Here is an 18227-nt window from a genome sequence, read left to right as displayed (position 1 = left end):
ACTATCATGGCTCTTAAACTGTAGTGTAGTAAAGTGGGCTCTATTGAATGTTTGAGGAAGAGCTGTAAGTTTGCCTGATTACTGCAGCCAGGTATCTCCAGCAGCAGAGTTCTTTGTCTGAACCCATTTTGCTTGTCTATAATTCTCATTTTTGCTGTAATTTGATTTCAGAATTGACTTTCACTGCAATATACATGGAGTTGTAGAGCTCAGACGTATTTTCAAGAGAGACAGTAGCCATTGTTAATATGTCAGTGTAGAAATGCTTTAATTGCTTATTTCAGCTCTAGTGCTAGTTTAAGCATAAGCCAAAAGGTGCTGTTATTAAACATCTTGTATTGCCAGAGTCTGTGTTTCTTTCCCTGTCATTCTTGTAGACCAGTTCTGGTTTTAAAATTAGAAAACATAACCCCTTTCACACAAAACCTGAACTAGATTCGCATGGGCTTAATACCTCCCTTTCCTTCTCCAGCTTCTCTAGTCTAACACTAGCCTTTCCTCCCTTTTCAAAAAACAAGGCAAATGATGTGAAATGATTATTTTTATGCCCTGCATACCTGCACTGGTGTGGATATATTCGTTTTCCTGTGAATAAAAATCATCAGATTATTTTGCCATCTTGGCCTCTCTGAAATGCAGAACAATGATTTTAAACAAATTAAGATCAGAATTATTTTTTTTCCTCATAAAAACAGTGGTACTCTCCAGAATCCCCTTCTTTTTTCGTAGCATACGGTCTAAAGCTCCTGATACCCCCTTTTGTGACTAAGGAAGCTTCCTTGCCCATTTTGCTCTTTCTCTTCTCTGCTTTTATATAGCAGTTCATCAGTGCTTTTTGATTAGCAAAGTGGGTCATTTTAATAACATCCCTCTGCCCTCAACCTTTACCTTTCATTTTTCAGTTCACTCTCTTGAGTTCGTGACCACCTGCAGCCAGCTCATTGAATCACTGGTGTGACTTCTGCTCTTTAGGAGCAGGTGAAGAAATATGGGTGGCTTTCTCTTATCTGCCCAGGGGCACCAGTACACATAGGCATCAAAGAACCCAGAGTTTCTGTAGAGTAAAAGGGTGGCAAAAAAACAAATAAAGGTGATGTCTCTTCGTAAGATTAGCATAGTGTGTATTTAGGTGATATGATGTGTTTTATTGACTTACTGTATTATTTAGTAGTCATGGATAATTTTGAAATGGGTACTGCTTTGCGATTGCAGTTACCCTATTTTTAGCCTTGTTCTTTTAACTCTTTATAACACTGGCATAGTCTAACCTTCTGTAGAGAGATAAGCTGTTAAAATATTTTTTCCTTTCCTTTTTAGGGAGTAATATGTGGGAGGCTGTGGACTATTTGCTTCCGACATAGGAACAGCACTGGGTTGGGAATCTGCACTCCTGAGAGAATGCTGGGAATCTGCAGAGGGCGACGGAAATTCCTGGCTGCCTCGCTGACCGTCCTTTTTGTCCCAGCCATTACGTGGATTTATCTGTTTGCTGGGAGTTTCGAAGGTAGGAGGGGAATAATGGCTGGGGGTGGGGTGTTGAATGATTTATATCAGGGCAAACGAATGCAGATCTGTCGTCACTGATTTTATTTAAATAAATCTGGTTTGGCTTGCATAGGAAGTAGTTCCCAAGGTGCAGATTTCAACAAAGGGCCTTCCTTACCATGTTGTCACTGCTGAGGAGGTGGTAATTGCTGGCCCTGGTTATTTGATTTTCCTCTCATCTTTGAACTTTTTAAAAGCGCAACAAAAAAACCCCACCTTACTCATTTCTTCTCTGTGTTTTCTAATTTTTAAAAGGTGATCTATCCTATGCCCTGTAAGATTTCACTTTTAATTAAAATTAACGTCTCATTTCACATCTACCCTTAATATTATTTAAAAGTGTTTAAAAAGGCATCCATATGTATTCTGGGCACTCTTTAAACAACTCTTGTTTTTATGGACCTGTGTGTTAGACCTTATATGTATGGATGACATGGGCCACAGAGTCCGATTTTGGGTCATAAAGCAGGAAGTGTATCTAGCTACGAGAGCATGGAGGACCTACAGTACAAGTCAAGGAAATGTGTGTCTGGCATGGTTCTTTGCATAGTGGGCTCTGCTAGGTCGTGGTCACTCAGCTGCAGGCTTTCTCTTGTCCTGTGGACCAGTGTGCTGCTGCTCACTGGACCAGGGAACACACGGTGGTACCTAGTCTGTGGAATATCAGACAGTGGTGGGATGCTGTTCTATGAGGTGTCAATGTAGCAGCAAAGAATTCTGTGAAATGTTTTATGCGCTCCTCATTTAGTTATATAAATGCCTACATGGCCAAAACCTGCACACACATGAGGCTCTTGTCTTGCCTTTGTGTGAAGATTATTAGTTCTGGCCACTGCCTCTATGCTTATTGTGCTAGAAGGCTGAACACAGAAAATCAATGACTACGTATATAAAATCAGTTTAAATCCATATCCTTCTGGGTGGCGGTGGGTTGCTATAGCTGGAATCTGTTTCTGTCCTCTTCTTTCTTCAGGTGGAGATCCTCAAGTTTATAGGTACATTGACTTGCAACTATATAACTAGCACTTTTTATAATCAAACTTGGAATAACCACTACTTTACCTTTTAAATTGTCTATCTGATGAACTTTTTTTCTGGCCTTAAGAGAGTTCAGCAGTGATACTTCAGTTAGGTGAGGTTAGAAGATGCTGGGTCTCCTATTTTTTGTTACTTTGTAGCTATCTTTTTTTTTTTTTTTTGAGATGGAGCATTTTATGTTTGGCAGTAGGTGTGTTATTTTGGCAAGAGTAAAAAAAGCTGTTCAGCCTTTGTAGTTATCTTAGCATGAGGAAAGGTGTTTCAGCCTTTTAAAAACTGTTCAAACACTAGTTTACAGTCTGATAATTTTAAAAAGGCATTGTTTAAAATGTCAAGCTTCTTTCATGTAACCTTGGCTGACGAATTTGTGCTTTGTTTCAAAACAAAATTGAATTCCAAGTTAAATTACAAGCAAGAACATGTAAAGATTTTCAGTGTGTATTATATACATTTCTGAATTAGTTACATGCCAGGTACAAATATTTGCTTATGCAAATTTATTTGGTTACTTAAAATTCTGCCTTAATGGGCAGTAACTCTACAAGCTCATTCTAGAATGAAACACTTATGGGATTCATGTTAAATTGGAAATAAAAGGAGTGCTGGCTGCATATTTGAAAACTAATGATCTGGCAGGCAGAACAGTACTGATTTTGTTTGATTTTTAAAAGCTGAGCAAATGCAGCCCTCACCTTTTTGCTTTTAGAAGAACATTATGCTGTCTTGTCGTAATGACTATTTTAATTGTGTCCACAATTGATAATGGCATGCTGCTTTAAATTCCTGTGTGTGTAGAATCCTTTGTTTTTACAGAGAGCTCAATACAAATCTTGAAATTTGCTGCTACATGGTATTTGAAGTGACTTAAAGCTCTCAGTGTGAATTAATCTTAAATGCAAACCAGGGAGCAAAGCCCATTACCTACTAAAAAGCCTTGCACTGGAAGAGGACTGGAAAGTATATAAATTTAGTAACACTTTCTGTTATTTTTCTGTATCTGTTTTCTTTTTCTTTTAATTTTTGGATGGGGCATGATTTAATCTTTGTTGGTTAAAAACTAAGGTCAGTTAAAATATTTATTTAACCGAATAATAGCTAGCATTTTCCTTAACTTGTAGGTATTATAGGCAGAGAGTTAAATCCATTTTGTCATTTTAGCTGACTTCTTGTTTTGTACTCCGCTATGGTTCACACAATTTACTTATGTTTTAAGCTCTCTGTGTATACTTGAGTAAAAAATGTCCCACAACAGCATTGTGCCTTGGTTTGAAACCAGCAGGAGTGGAGAGTCCTCCGTCTTCTGGCACTAGTTTCTTTAGTTAATCACAGGCAATGCTAGAAGTTTTCTTTTCAGTTCATCTTGTTTTAGCTTCAAGTAAATGGTTCTTGTTATACTTTTCTCTACTAAGTTAAAGCAATTGTCAGTACCTGGTATCTTCACAGACTCAATTATTCAGGGTGGAAAGGACCTCAGGAGTTCTCTGGTTAAACTCCTGCTCAAATCAGGGTGGGCTTTGGAGTCAGGCAAGATTTCTTAGGCCTTTTTCCAGTCGTGTCTTGAAAACCTCCAAAGATAGAGACTATGTGGCCTCCCTGGGCAACTTATGCCACTGCTTAACTGTCCTCAGGTGGAAGAGTTTCTGCTTACATCTAGTTTGAACCTCCCTTGCTTCAATTTGTGTCTGATGTCACTCATCCCCTCACCATGTATCGCTGTGAAGAACAAGTTGCAAGAAGATGGAGCCAGGGTCTTCACAGCGATTTCTGTTGATACAGCCCAGGATGCCATTGGCCTTCATCACTGCCCAGGCATGCTGCCAGCTCATGTTTAATGTTCTGTCCACCAGGACTACAGGTCCTTCGCAGCAGCACTAGTCCACAGCCTGTGCCATTATGAGAGGGTTAGTCCTTCCCAGGCACAGGGCTTTGCTTTTTTCATTCCCCCAGCCTGTCTAGGTCCCTGTGTTGGGTTTGTGTAGCGGGGGAGGGGCTACAGGGGTGGCTCCTGTGAGAAGCTGCTAGAAGCTTCCCAGCTCCAAGTTGGACCTGCCTCTGGCCAAGGCCGAGCCCATCAGCGACAGTGGTAGTGCCTCTGTTATAGCATGTTTAAGAAGGGAAAAGACTGCTGAAAGTAAGGGTGGAGGAAGAAGATGATGGAGGAGGAGGAGGAGGAAGAATAAGAAGAATAAGAGCTACAGTGAAGAGAGGAGTGGGATGTGAGAGAAACAACCATGCATACACTGAGGTCAGTGAAGAAGGCGAGGGAGGAGGTGCACGGGAGCAGAGATTCCCCTGCAGCCCGTGGTGAGACGGCAGGCTGTCCCCCTGTAGCCCATGGAGGTTAATGGCGGAGCAGAGATTCCCCTGCAGCCCATGGAGAACCCCATGCCGGAGCAGGTGGCTGGGCCCGGAGAAGGCCATGACTCTGTGGGAAAGCCCACGCTGGAGCACTTCGTGGAGGACTGCAGCCCATGGAAAGGACTCGCGTTGGAGAAGCTTGTGGAGGGCTGACCAGCTGGACCAGCATGTGGAGGGACCCCACGCTGGAGCAGGGGAAGAGTGTGAGGAGTCCTCCCCCCGATGAGGAAGGAGCAGCAGAAACAATGCGTGATGAACTGACCACAACCCCCATTCCCGCCCCCCTGCACTGCTGCAGGGGGAGAAGGTAGAGGAATCAGGAGCAAAGCTGAGCCCGGGAAGAAGGCGCGGGCAGGAGGGGGAAGGTGTGTTTTTAAGATACGGTTCTATTTCTCATTATCCTACTCTGATTGGTAACAAATTAAATTGATTTCTTTTTCCCCAAGTCGAGTCTGTTTTGCCTGTGACCATAAGTGGTGAGTGATCCCTCCCTGTCCTTGTCTCCACCCATGAGCCTTTTGTTGTATTTTCTCCTCCCCGTCCCATCGGGGGGAGGAGTGAGCGAGCGGCTGCGTGGTGTTTTGTTGCCGGCTCGGCTTAAAACACTACAGTCCCCCTGGGTGGCACCCTTGCCTGTGAGTTTATTGACTGCAACCCCCAGTCTTGGTGTCGTTTGCAATCTTGATACGGGTGAATTCTGATTTCTCCTTCGAGTCATTGATAAAAATATTGAAAAGGACTAGTCGCAGAATAGATGCTAAGGAACTCCACATGTAACTGACTTCCAGACAGAGCATGAAGGAGTAACCGTCACCCTTTGAACCCAACATTCCAGCAAGTTTTTCACCCATCTAGTAGTCCACCCATATAGACTGTAAAATCCCAACTTGGATACAAGAATGCTGTGGGAGACCATATTGAAAGCTGTGCTAAATTCAAGGGAGACTGCATCTACTGGTCATCTCTTATTCATGGATCCAGTCATTTCATCACAGAAGGCAGGCAGGTTGGTCAAGCATGATTTACCTTTGGTGAATCCATGCTAATTATTCCCCTGTCAGGCCTGGGTATGTTTCTGTTTGAAGGTACTTACATATAGCAGTCAAATCACCTCTCAGTCTTTTTTTCACTAAACTAAAAAGATTGAGCTAGCTGAGTTGTCATAGCAAAAAATGTTGCGCTCTTTTTTTGTATGCTTTTGCAGTTGTTTGTTTGTTTGTATGTTTCAGGGCTCTAGACTGATATCTGCAGTGCTGTGTCCGAAAATTACGTGTTCTTGATGTAATTAGGAATTACATTACTCATCCTGTGTTTATATCTAAGAACTTAAGTTATTCATTTGCCATAGCATGGCAGTGGGATCACATTTAGAAACCCTTTATAAGCTCTTTGTTAGTGAATCTGTAATAGAAAATATGCCCTAATGTAGTAAATTCCCATGTTCTGCTTTTTAAATAGTTTACAATTCTTTAGGACAGAATTTTGTTTCATTTTGGGCTTTGTTTCTCTTGTCAGAAAGTACATTGCATCCTGCTACTTCAGAGTTGTCACTCAGACACTGCCAGTAAGACTCTTCCCTTGGTATATTCATTGGAGGTGGCATTACCTAAGCTGTGACAGCAACAGCTACTAAAAGCCTCATTCATCATGTATAAATGTCTATTAAGGTTATGAACTAGAGTAATAAAGAGGGTTTTGAATATTGTGTAGCCTTTGAATGTACCTGGTTACTGTTGTTCTTTTTAATAATGCACAAGGACAGCACAATTTCAGTTTTCAGTTACTTTGAATGAAAAAGCTAATTGTTCCAACATTCTTAAATTACATTCAAAAGGCAAGGTAATAGAATAGGAAGGGTGGAGTGCATTTAAAACAGGGAAGAGGAAATAATCAAATAATATATGATGAATTTTCATTAGAAGGAAAATAGCAATTTCACTAACCAACAGTAGCTCCAGAAAGAGCATCATTTTCCAAGCTATATGCAGCAGTTTCCTATCCCCTTTACTATGAAGGTCATGTAAAAGGGAGACTTGGAACTGTAATTTGACACATGCTCTCTAGATTACTGATTCCTCAAAAAAAAGTCCACTGTGGCTATGTGGCCTCAGCAGATTCACAGTCACCTCCATTTTGACAGGATGAAAATACACTTGAGTTAACTAGTTTCTGCGTGGTGGATCCACTTGAGGTTGAAAGCCCTAAAGTGTCTGTGTAGGGCTCCTGTGTAGAACGTATTTCACAGGAAAGGAAGAGTCAGTAAAGTAACCTTAAGATGAAAACATGAGAAGTTGTGTGAGATCATGTAGGGAGTCAGAGCAGGAAGTTGACTGTTTTTTCTTAACTGCCAGGGTAACATTTTAAAGACAGAGCCTGCCTTGTTTCCTGGGACTTGCTTTCCTCGATTGTCCTCTTTTCACTCCAGTGTTGGGCAACTATCATTCTCTGACAGTACATTTTGGTCCAAGTAATCTGTAGAGACATGATTGAAGCCAGAGTTGGGCAAACACCTCATAAAATACAATAAAGTGAAATGAAGGAAGGCTGCAAATAGTCATCTTAGTATTTAAATGGATTCACTTTGATGCTGTTCACACTCTTTTTGTGTATGCTTTCCATAAATATTCTAGTGAATATGTTAATTGAGAAGACTGTCTACAGAAACAATGAATATCCAGTTTTAATATTCATGGGAAGCAGATTTTGAAATCATATTTGTGAATACTTGAATCAGAAAACTGATTCTGGGAGTTCAGCTTTATCCAGTTAAGTGCCAAAAGTTTATCACGTTCTATGTGCGTGATGAAAACTGCCTGAATTTTTAATGCTTGCAATAAGTTGCTCATAGGAAGAGGCAAACAAATAATTAATTGCTAAAATGTCTATCAGACACTTGCAACTGATGAACAAACATCAGAAAATAAACTCTTCACAGACCATGTAATCAGAAAGGGGCAAAATCTAAAATTGCTTTTTTCATTACGATTCGCTCAGTTTGCCTGAATTTTTTCTGCTGTATGTCTCAACAGGATTAAACAAGAAAACTTAATACAGTGTCCATTTAAAGTAGAAGTTTCAACCTCTGTATTGATTCTATCTTTTTAATAAAGTTCTGAGAAAAGAGGTCCTGAAAGGGTGCCTCTGCATATAATAAGGATGTTACTGTGACGCGTGCCTGAACAGGTTTACAGGAGGTATGTTGTATGTTAAGATTGGCTTCATAGCAACCCCATTTCCATTCTGGAGTAAATGGTGGTGGTTTACTCCTCTGTTGTTGTTTTTTTTAGGAGATATGCCGAGAATTGTCACTTAAGCACCTCTATCTCAGCTGCAATCAAGATACCTTCTTAAGTATGTTTGCAGTTTTTACTTGGGGATCCTACCAGAATAAAATCAATCACAATAGTAAAGACCTCAGGCTTACGCCAAGTTTTGTTGCTTTATCCTGGAAAACTTGTCTTTCTATGAAACCCTTGCGATTTGGATGTAGAGAGTACTGACGAAGTTTGGTTGAAGTATGCTGTTGACCAGAAGGTCCCTGCTGTGAAAGCTGAGTCTGGTTCTCTCCTCATCATCTTTAGCTTGCAAGTCAGTATCCCCACGATTAGATTTTGTTTTACAGACATGGGAACCCTTATCTGTCCATCATCTAAGAAAATAACATTAACAAGTGAATATGAAAAAATAAAGGAGTTTTACTCCCCATTATATAAAGAAACAGTCTGTTTGTGAGCAGCGACTGGAAATTTGAAGAAGTTTCTGTGGCAAAACGAGAATGGCCTTAGGCAAAGAATGTGAGCCAAAATATAACATGGGCATGAGAAGCTTTTGGAGGTCAAACTGTGGAGTTAGTGAGGACCATGTTTCTTTTTTCTTCTCAACCATTCTTTCAATTAAACTAAATACTTATGATCCTGCAATACAATTTTATCCTTAACTAATGAGGTCCATCAAATAGCTCAACACCTAAATGCTGGTGTCAGTGCTGTTTCTTCCTTAGCTTGCCAGGATTTCACATCCTTAAACCAATATATTATCATCTCAGGAAATGCCATGAATCTTGCAGCGGCCACTTTTGTTGGTGTGTTGTGCCAAATGAAAGCAAGTCCACATTGCTCTTTTGAATTCCAGTACAGGACACACACATTCTCTTTTGACACTCATTTTTTTAAGTACGTGCTTATTCTTTCATAAAAGTAAGCTGTAGGTTTACCTTCTTTCCTCTCTATACATCTCTTAATGGGGTGGAATGTTTTTTTGTTTCTGAACACGTCTGCCAGTTTTGTCTTGGCTTTCTTTTTCTAGTCGGCTCTTAGTTTGTCATTTCTGGCAGAAACATAAAGGTCAGAATGAAAAGGAATTCTTTGAGCAGAAATAAGTTGCCAGCCTCTTTGGAACAGCAGGTTACTCTGAATATAATCTGTGGGATTTCTCAAGGTTTTTTTTTCATCTTTGTCTTCCTCATTCTTTGAGCAAACTTTTGGGAAAAATGCAGTCTATAAAAGTTGCATTCCACAAAGGTGATCAAATTCCTTCCAAAAAGAAGGGACATCTGGATACCTAAATTCTGTTAGGGCTGCATGGAAGACTAGCAGTAGGAGAGCTATTTTCTGATTATTCCTCTGTCTCTGTTTCAAAGATAGGTACTTACTAACTTCATAGTCAAAATATGTTTTTCTGCAGAAAAACAGAACAGCAAGATGAGCTTAAATGTCTTGTTTTTTAAAAAAAGCCAAACCCCTAAGAAGTAGTGCTTGGTGTTTTGAAACAAAATATGCAGTTTATAAGTACATCAGATCTTCTTTGAGTGCTGGAACTAATGTAGCCTGACTTGCTGTGATTGATGTCATGCAGCTGATTGATGTTGAAGCTGCTTTTCCTACAATTAGGGCATTTATAAAATCTAGCTCCCATATGGGTCTCCTGGTATCTAAATAAATCTTGAGCTCAATGCTGCAGTGTATTTCTCAATGGTAAAGTGTATAGCATCTCTCATCTCTCTCTGTGTTCCTGACAATTGTAGAAGCTTCAGTACCTCTGACTTCTTTCACTCTGACAAAGTAATTTGTTATTAACCAATGAGCTTTGGGGGCAAACAGGCAAGAAGGTCAACAAATGTATACGTACAGGATGAAAAAATACCTGAAATATAGATATTTTAAAAGGTTGAAGTGAAAATTTAACATTTTGATTCTGGTGAATGTTTCAGTTAACTAGGAAGAATTAACTTAAGATATTTGATTTTTGTGGAGTTTTTGTGTTTAAAATTTGTGGGTTTTTTTCAGATCAGGAAAAAGTTTGAAATCAGAATCTTTCTTGTTACACAACAAATTGCATCTGTAGTGCCTTCCAGTACTTTTGAAACTTATATTTTGAATATTTATTTAAATGTGTATAATACCAGAAGGAGAAGGAGTCAAGTTAAAAATAAATTCAAGCAAGTACTTCACACATCATGTATGGTTATTCTTATGTTCTGCAGATAATGCTCTGGCATGGTTTAGGAAAAGCAACTGAGTGTGAAGGTTAATATCCTGATACTGGATGGACGTGTTTTAGGTATGCTTAGCTTAAGAATACCAGTATCTTAACACATCTTTTTATTCCCTCTTAACCCTTTTCAAACATTTTTCAGTCATGATAACCATCAAATTGTTCAGTTGAGTAGTTATTTCCCTCCCTTGAATTTTTACCTCTCTTGTGTTGCTTTGCTTTCTGCAATTCTTATTTTGAGACTTGAATCTAAGATTTTTTTTAAATGTATCTAGATATCCTTGGAGAATTGAGTGAAATGCACAGCTAACTTCAAAAACATGGGCTGACAGCAGTCATCTTGGTTCACTCAACTTTGTAGATACCAACAATAGGAGGAAAAGTTGATGAACTGGAGAATGATATGGTTTTAGCCTGAGATTCTCTTCCAGTTTAACAATGTTCAAGCAATTTGAGCTATGTTGCTGTAATCATTTTTTCTAACCTGTAGCATGACTGTCCTTCTCCATAGTTCTGTGAAACATGAGTCAAAGTCCAGAATGTAAACATCAAGGTTTTAAACCTCCTTTTTTTTTTTTTAAATATAATTCTGTTTAGCTTTTAAATGGATAAATGTCAGAGTTTGCAGAGATCAGTAATTAGAGGGGAGAACTGAAAGCAGTGAAGCTAAAATTACAAAAAAATTTGGATTTATCACATTTTCCTAAGTTAAATTCACAATCCATAACAGAATGTGCTTCTGTTTGGTACATTTACTTTAAAAAAAAAAAGTTTAAAGATAACAACTTATGGGCCTAGTTAAAATACTTTACTGTCTAAATAAAGTCTTTCTTAATGAGATACTTCTCCAGTGAGCTTGTAATAACAGGTCTATACCTATTCTAGAGAAGAGATGCATGATCTGCTCTCTGCATACCGATTCCTGAACTTCTGTAGATGCCCAGTGAAATCACTATCACCAACATATACTTTCAGACTCCTGGAGTAGCTTACAAGATTGGATTTAACACATTAAGGTCCTGAATTGGAAAACCCAAAATGTGTCTCTACAAATAAACTGAAAGTGTGATTGTAGTACAGTCAGACCTGCTTATGTTGGCTGTAATTGTGCGAGCACAGGTACTCATTGAATTGTTCAGTTGAGTAGTTATTACCCTCCCTTGAAGTTTTACCTCTCTTGTGTTGCTTTGCCTTCTGCAGTTCTTGTTTTGAGACTTGAATCTAAGAGATTTTTTTAAATGTCTAGATGTATCACAAGTATTAGGGGTAGAGATAGGCCGCTATGAGAAGCAGAAGAAGCCTGGTCAGATTGTACACTGTTTTCTAGGCAGTGAAGCCTGGGCCCCTACCTCTTCAAAGTGATTATTGTTCTTCCTAAATAGATTAAAACCAGTGCATCTATGGCTGTTGAAGCTACAAAAGCATCTTCATTTGGCTCTCTAGACACAGGATTGAGATTGTCATGGTGTAGTTTAGTATCAAAGAATGTTGCATAGCATTCGTGTAATATATAGAGGATTATTTCTGGAGCTGAAATAAAGCCATAGCTAATAAGATAGAAATATTCTTATATGCTGGAAAGGGCTTGAAGAAATTGCTGGAATAAAAAACATGAAAGAGCTATCTGTTTATTGTGTGATTAAGCAGAGTAAAAAAACCATAATATCCAAAAGTAGTTGTGTTCCTCCCCACCATTTTCTTCCTTTCATATTTTCCCTATTTTATCATTCATCTTTCCTTCTTTACATGTCGGTACATCTCTCCTAGAGTAGTTGCAGCAGCCTTTTGTTTAATTTGTGTTTCAAAATGGAACTGGCAGACAAATTTGTAGATTCTCCCGAAAATCACACAGAACAGTTATTGATGTTTTGTTGGCTTGTGAAGATTTGTAGATTTTTACCATCAGAGGGACTGTTAATAATCAATGTCTCTAATATCTTGCATAGTGCAGGCTATATTATATTAAAGAGTTGATAGAATAATGCTGGCTGGTTATTCCTGCATCTGACCCATGCCTTCTAGATACACCAAAGCTTTTCTTCTAGCCAGATTTCTGAACTTGATTTAAAGCTGGTGGAGGATTCTAGCACGCCTCTGAATAAATTATTCCACCTTGTTCAAAAATACATGCTTTAATCCTTGTCTAGATTTTTCTGGCTTCAAGGTAGGAAGTGAAAGATGAGAAGTAGATAAGGAAAAAAATAATAAAAAAAGGATCATTTTAACAGTTTCAGTTTCGTGTAAAATAAGCGATCATGACTATGAGATATTGCAGTATATAAAGTGCACTGCAAGAAATATCACCTTGAGAACTATACATGAGGGTGCTACAGTGCTACGGTTACCAAAACATATAGCTGTTTAAAAAAAGAGATAAATTATAGGATATTTACTAACCTTGCCATAGCTAATAGAAACTAGTTATCAGGATGATCAGTTGCCATCCCAGGCCAGAAAACCTAATTTCCCAAGCGGATTCTTTGCTTTGTGCTCCACGTTACTGTACCTTTTCAGTTGTGAAAAATAACCCTTCAGAAAGGATCAAATCAAACACAGTTTCAGCTGCAAGTTAAGAATGTTTATTAAATTTAAGAAACAAGATTTATTTGAGCACTAATTTGGCAACCAATTATTCATGAGATCAAGGCTTATAAACTTATATTTTATCAATCTTGTAATCTCTATTCTCTAAATAAAACATAAAATCATTGTACAGTGTTTACAAGTTACCTTTACAGCATTAAGAAATGGAAGATTTATCTTCCATTTTTTTCATAGCATTAAGGCATTCGGTATTCTAGAATCATATTGAACTAATACAGCTTTAATATTTCACAATCAGTAAATTTCCTGCCTGTTGATGCATTTAATTTAACCTAACTCTGTGATTTTGCTTGTTAACTTTAGCAGGAATAATGTTTTCAGATGAATGGGTGGTATAAAAGTCTGCTTTTTATTCTCTACTAATCAAACTATTATAATGCGTATCTCAAGTGATCTACACTGACTTTAACAGAGGTTTCTTTTGGTCTGAAAATGTAATACACACAGAATGTTTTCTAGGAGTACTAACTATAATGTATTTAGCTATTTCACCTCTTACTTCAGTGCATTACAAACCCAAGGTTTAAAGTAAAAATCTCAACGGAGAGGTTACATTTTGTAGAATATTCTTATAGGAACGAAGTATAAAAATCTGTCTGCACAGCTACATGTAATTATTGGTTTCCAAGGAACTCCAACTAACTCTCTTTAAAGCTTTGCCAATATACACAGAGGTAAGTAAATCTGAAAATAACAATTATCTAACGTATTTGAGTTGGGTGAAGGTATTAGTTGCTTGTTCATGTACACTTCAGTGGAGAAGTGATGAATTAAGTAGTCTTCCTGTAGAATGCAAATGCCTTTAACTAAACGATTGAAATCTACTGTTTATCTCCTTTAAATTGTACGACTTTGTTTGCCCAAGATCTGCCTCATAGTAACCTGACTTCAGAGCTGCTGATGGTGACTCTGGGCTTCATTCTGCGTTTCTTGCTTTAGGAGATTTAAGAGCAAAACGTACCTCAGTTATTTTTGTCTTCTTTTCCTCTCCCCAATTTTAAACATTCTCATATGTCCCCTTTCTCTTCAGCTACCATACTTGCACCTCAGTGATTTGATATTAATAGCAAAGATTAAGCAGTTTCAGCTCATCAGAGAAGAGATATTAATCATCATCAGGCCCAATGAGAAGTTTAATTTTCTGCTTCTCTTTTTTCACTAAGCTCTGTTGGCTGTCACTCGCACTGATGTCTGTGGGACATTTAATAATCTGCTTCTGAAGATGCATTTCAGTGGTTTCTCTCCTTTTATTTCCTCTGTCTATCTCAGTGGGTTTCATCATTGCAGGCTTTAATTGAAGACCACTGTCAGGAGATGGAGAGAAGAAAATTATTCCTTGAACAAAGCTAGTTTAGGCACTCGTGGTTTTTATTGTATTCAGGAGGAAGCTGGGTTAAATCAAGATATTGAAAACTATAGGAATTGTTGTTTTGGTATGTGACTCACTACCTGTTCTCTTCAAAAATGTCATATCCTCCCAGTCCCCAGCTCCTGTTTGTACACATTTATTTATTTGTGCCTCAAAAGTATGGTTAGATTTGTGGTGCAATACGGATGTGGAACACGCTGAATCAGGGGATGACAAGAAAGAATCCACATAGAAAACTTCATAAATTACACCAGTACAATTATACTGGTTTATGTCGTTGTTGTAGATAGCATTATTGCAGTGTAGGAATGGCTTTTGCCAGCTCAGTTAAAACAGCTTCCAAAATGACAGATGTACCAATAAAAGCAGTCATGTGGGATATTATGCTAGTTGACATAGCAATAGCTGTTTAAAATGGCATGTCATCTTAGACTGGCACAAGCTTATCTCATAGAGAAGCCCTAAACGTAAAAAAATTCTTTTCTGAGATGGTGCTACCACTGTCACCTGTTAACTACAATAAGACAGTGAAGTACTGTCTGTATAGGTGTTAATGTGCAATTTGCATATCCCACCTATTTGGGGGGTGGTTTTATCAGCTTCTAAGTAGTTTTAAAAGCAGCAGCTCTCCATTAGGAGCAGCAGGTTACAGTTTTATAAGTCAGAGAAGAACAGATCAGGCTAAGACAAAGCAACACAGGGAGCTCAAAAGCAAAATGATTAGTCTTCTGTATGCGTCAGATAGAGCTCATTTATTAGATAGTGGATTTGTTGGTTGAACAGTGATGTAGCTGATTAATTTGTACAGCACATGCTGTGAAAGCACTTAAGTAAAATTTTAAGCAGTTCATAATTGTGGATGCTACCGTGCTTGCTTTACTGCCTCTGGATGCCTGATTTTGAGTCAGTGTTTCTGCTGTTTAAAAAAACAGGCCCCTTCAAATTTGAAGAGGCTCAAGTTGAGTACATGAGGACTTTAAACCAGAATTAGTCATTACTTTTTAAAATCTCTGCAGAAAAGACAGGTCCCCAGCCTGATACTTGGCTGTACTGAGGGGACTGATTTATTCCCTCTTGCCAGGAAGAGTCTTGTATAACTGCATTTTTTTAGCTTCCAAAAAGACCTCTATCTACGCTTCTCACTTGGGATGAGCCTGGTAACTGCAGCAGGCCTCTAAGTTTTCTAGTCACGGAACCTTCCTGAGCTTTATTAAAAATGGCCTTTTAAAAAGAACTTTTTTGCTATCAATAGCCACTTTTCCACCTTGGGGACTGGAAACACAATAGGCCAGTAAATCAAGATAAAATGACATTAGCTTAGAAAAAATTGCTATTACGCATTGCAATTGCTACCACTAAAGAAAGGGCAGAACCCCCTCCCCCAACAAATCTTCAACAATTAGTACTGTTTTTCTTTTAATTGGCATGATAATTTATTTTGCAGGTTGACTCAGGGGAGCCAGATCTAGAATAATATTGTCGACCTGAAGCAAAGCATAATCGTATTTTTGGGGGAAAAAATGTTTACAGCATACTGGACTGCAATCTATGAACATATCTGATGTACAGAGGAGGATGAGATGTCATTTCCTTTATTTTTTTTAGGGGTAAGATATTGCCCTTGGAAACAAATTGTTTGGGAAAGCATTTACATATTTAAACAGACTGTTACATTTTTAATAACTTAAGGATCATTTACCTTACATATCCAGCAGTAAATTACAAGGAGTAGGAATATATTATATTATTTGGATATTGCTTAGAAATATTCCACTAAGGTCCTGGCATTTTTGTCATAGTTTGACTGCACAGAAGTAATGGAAAAATCTGAGCCATTTCTGAACAGGGGATGTTTTTGTGCTAATTACAGTTTGGTTGCACAAAGTAACATACTTGCTTTAGGAGCTGTGGTGGAAGAGAGACTCTGCTTAGAGGCAGAAAGGAAATGGAAAGCTTCTACTGGTGGAAAGATTATCCATGGTAATTTTAGGTGGTGCTTGTTGGAAGAACCAGATTTTCAGTGAGTGAGAGTAGGAATTGCAAAAAGAATTGGTGAAGGTTGGGAGCTGTGTTTTTGGTGGGTCTCACAGAAGAGATGTTCTAATGGTGTGGTGAAAAGTGAGGACGTGAGTGTTTAACTGGAGATGGAGGAGCTAATGAATGAGAGTGAGGAAAGAACCATGCTCGGGTGTTATTGTCATTTGTCATAAACAATTTCTTGGTAGGAAGCTGAACGGAGTACTGAGAGCTGGCTTTTTTGTAATAATCCGGGCGGGGACAGAAGACAAAGGAAAAGATGTGCATGCATTGCAAGTACTGGGATGTAGTAAAAAAATGGATTCATGTGGAAAAGAGAGGGTATTATCCTGAGGAGTCAGGAAGACACTGAGTTCTGTTATGAGAGCATCATTTGGAATATTACTAAAAGCAGCCTCACCGTGCCTCACACTAACCTCATTGTTGTATTTGGGCATCATGTATGTGTGAAAGGATTCAGCATCATGGAAACATGTATGTTATTATCCATTCCAAATTATTCTTTTAGGTTTCAATCTTTTGAAATTACAGGGAAATTTTTTATCTGAAATTCATTCTAAAAATGACAGCTACCAGTTGAACTTGCAAATGGATAATTGATATTTGGTAGTCATCAAGTGTGTGTTTGTGGATTTAACTGAATGAGTGTTGTAAAGTTGAAGGAAATGGTTAAGAATTGTTAAGAGAGAATTTGCTGTTACAAGGAATACGGAAAACCTGCCTATTTGGTCCTCGCAAGAGCAAATACAACATTGAATGAACAATATATTGAAGAGAAAGAGGAAAATGATCCTGTAGGTGAGGCATTTTTGGTGATGGTGGATGGTGCAAGGATTATTTAAGGCTAATTTAAGTCTCTCTAGACCTCCCAACAACTTTTTATTATCAGTCTAGCTCAAGAGGCTTTACATCGTCAAACCCCCCAGTAAGACAACTGGTGGTTACGTGGTTAAAAATAATATGGAGAATAAAATAACTGAAAGACAATGACTGGAACTTGATAAGGAAGTTGTATTCTGCCTGTAGACTCTAATCAACAGTTCCAGTGTATCATAAAATAATCAACTTTAGAAGTAATTAGAACACCTAAGTTTTGGGTAATTGTTTTCTATGCGTATATAAAAGGACAGGTACACTTCTGGATACTGAAACTGAAGAAAAGGAAGAAAAGTTAAGAGACTGAACTGAAAGACTCAACATTGTCATTATTTCAAGATGGCTGGTTGAACATGAACATGAGATAAAGGCTGTGAAAATCCAGAATACAGGCAAAAACACATTCCTACTTAATACTACTGGTTATTTGTCTCCAAAGAAAACAGCAGGATGTTATTACCAAGTTGATGGAGATGTCAGCCAAGGATACAGGAGAAAAAAGTATATGAGGAGGTCTTTGCTTCTTCAGATAGCAAAAGTAGGGTAAAAAAGATCAGAACTTCACAAATGCAGTAATGCGAGATGTTTGAAGTAGTATTTCTGAAGATGTTTGTTGAGAAAGAAGTGTATCTTAGTACTGTCCTAAAGCATATGGTGGAAGGTCAAACCTCTTCCCTGGCTGTTTGAAGAGAGAAAGGTTGATTAATAGTGAAATTCTCTGGAAGATGAGGACTGCACATTTGTATTCGATGCTGCAAGCCGGCTAGACTTTTCATTGCATACAGAAGTGGATTTGATCTGAACATTACAAGTTAAAGCCTTAAACTGCAGCAATGGGAGATTTACGTAGAGTTTGACAGGAGGAAAAGCAGCTCTAAACATAAGGAGTGTGAAGTGTCCTGACAGA

At 38.3% G+C, this 18227-nt stretch overlaps 1 protein-coding gene across 1 annotated transcript in view; it reads left to right on the top strand.

The window, feature by feature from the left end:
• LARGE1 (LARGE xylosyl- and glucuronyltransferase 1) overlaps positions 1–18227 on the top strand; it is a 293924-nt gene that overhangs the window by 85225 nt on the left and 190472 nt on the right. The window contains exon 3 of the mRNA XM_050915399.1: positions 1318–1504. Coding sequence (XP_050771356.1) covers positions 1399–1504 — 106 coding nt within the window. The 5' untranslated portion in view covers positions 1318–1398. The remainder of the gene's footprint in view (positions 1–1317; positions 1505–18227) is intronic.

This window comes from Gymnogyps californianus, chromosome 1 (assembly GCF_018139145.2).
Source record: "Gymnogyps californianus isolate 813 chromosome 1, ASM1813914v2, whole genome shotgun sequence".
Classification (NCBI taxonomy): domain Eukaryota; kingdom Metazoa; phylum Chordata; class Aves; order Accipitriformes; family Cathartidae; genus Gymnogyps; species Gymnogyps californianus.
The sequence above is the reverse complement of the archived record's forward strand: the minus strand, read 5'-3'. Positions and strand labels throughout refer to the sequence as shown.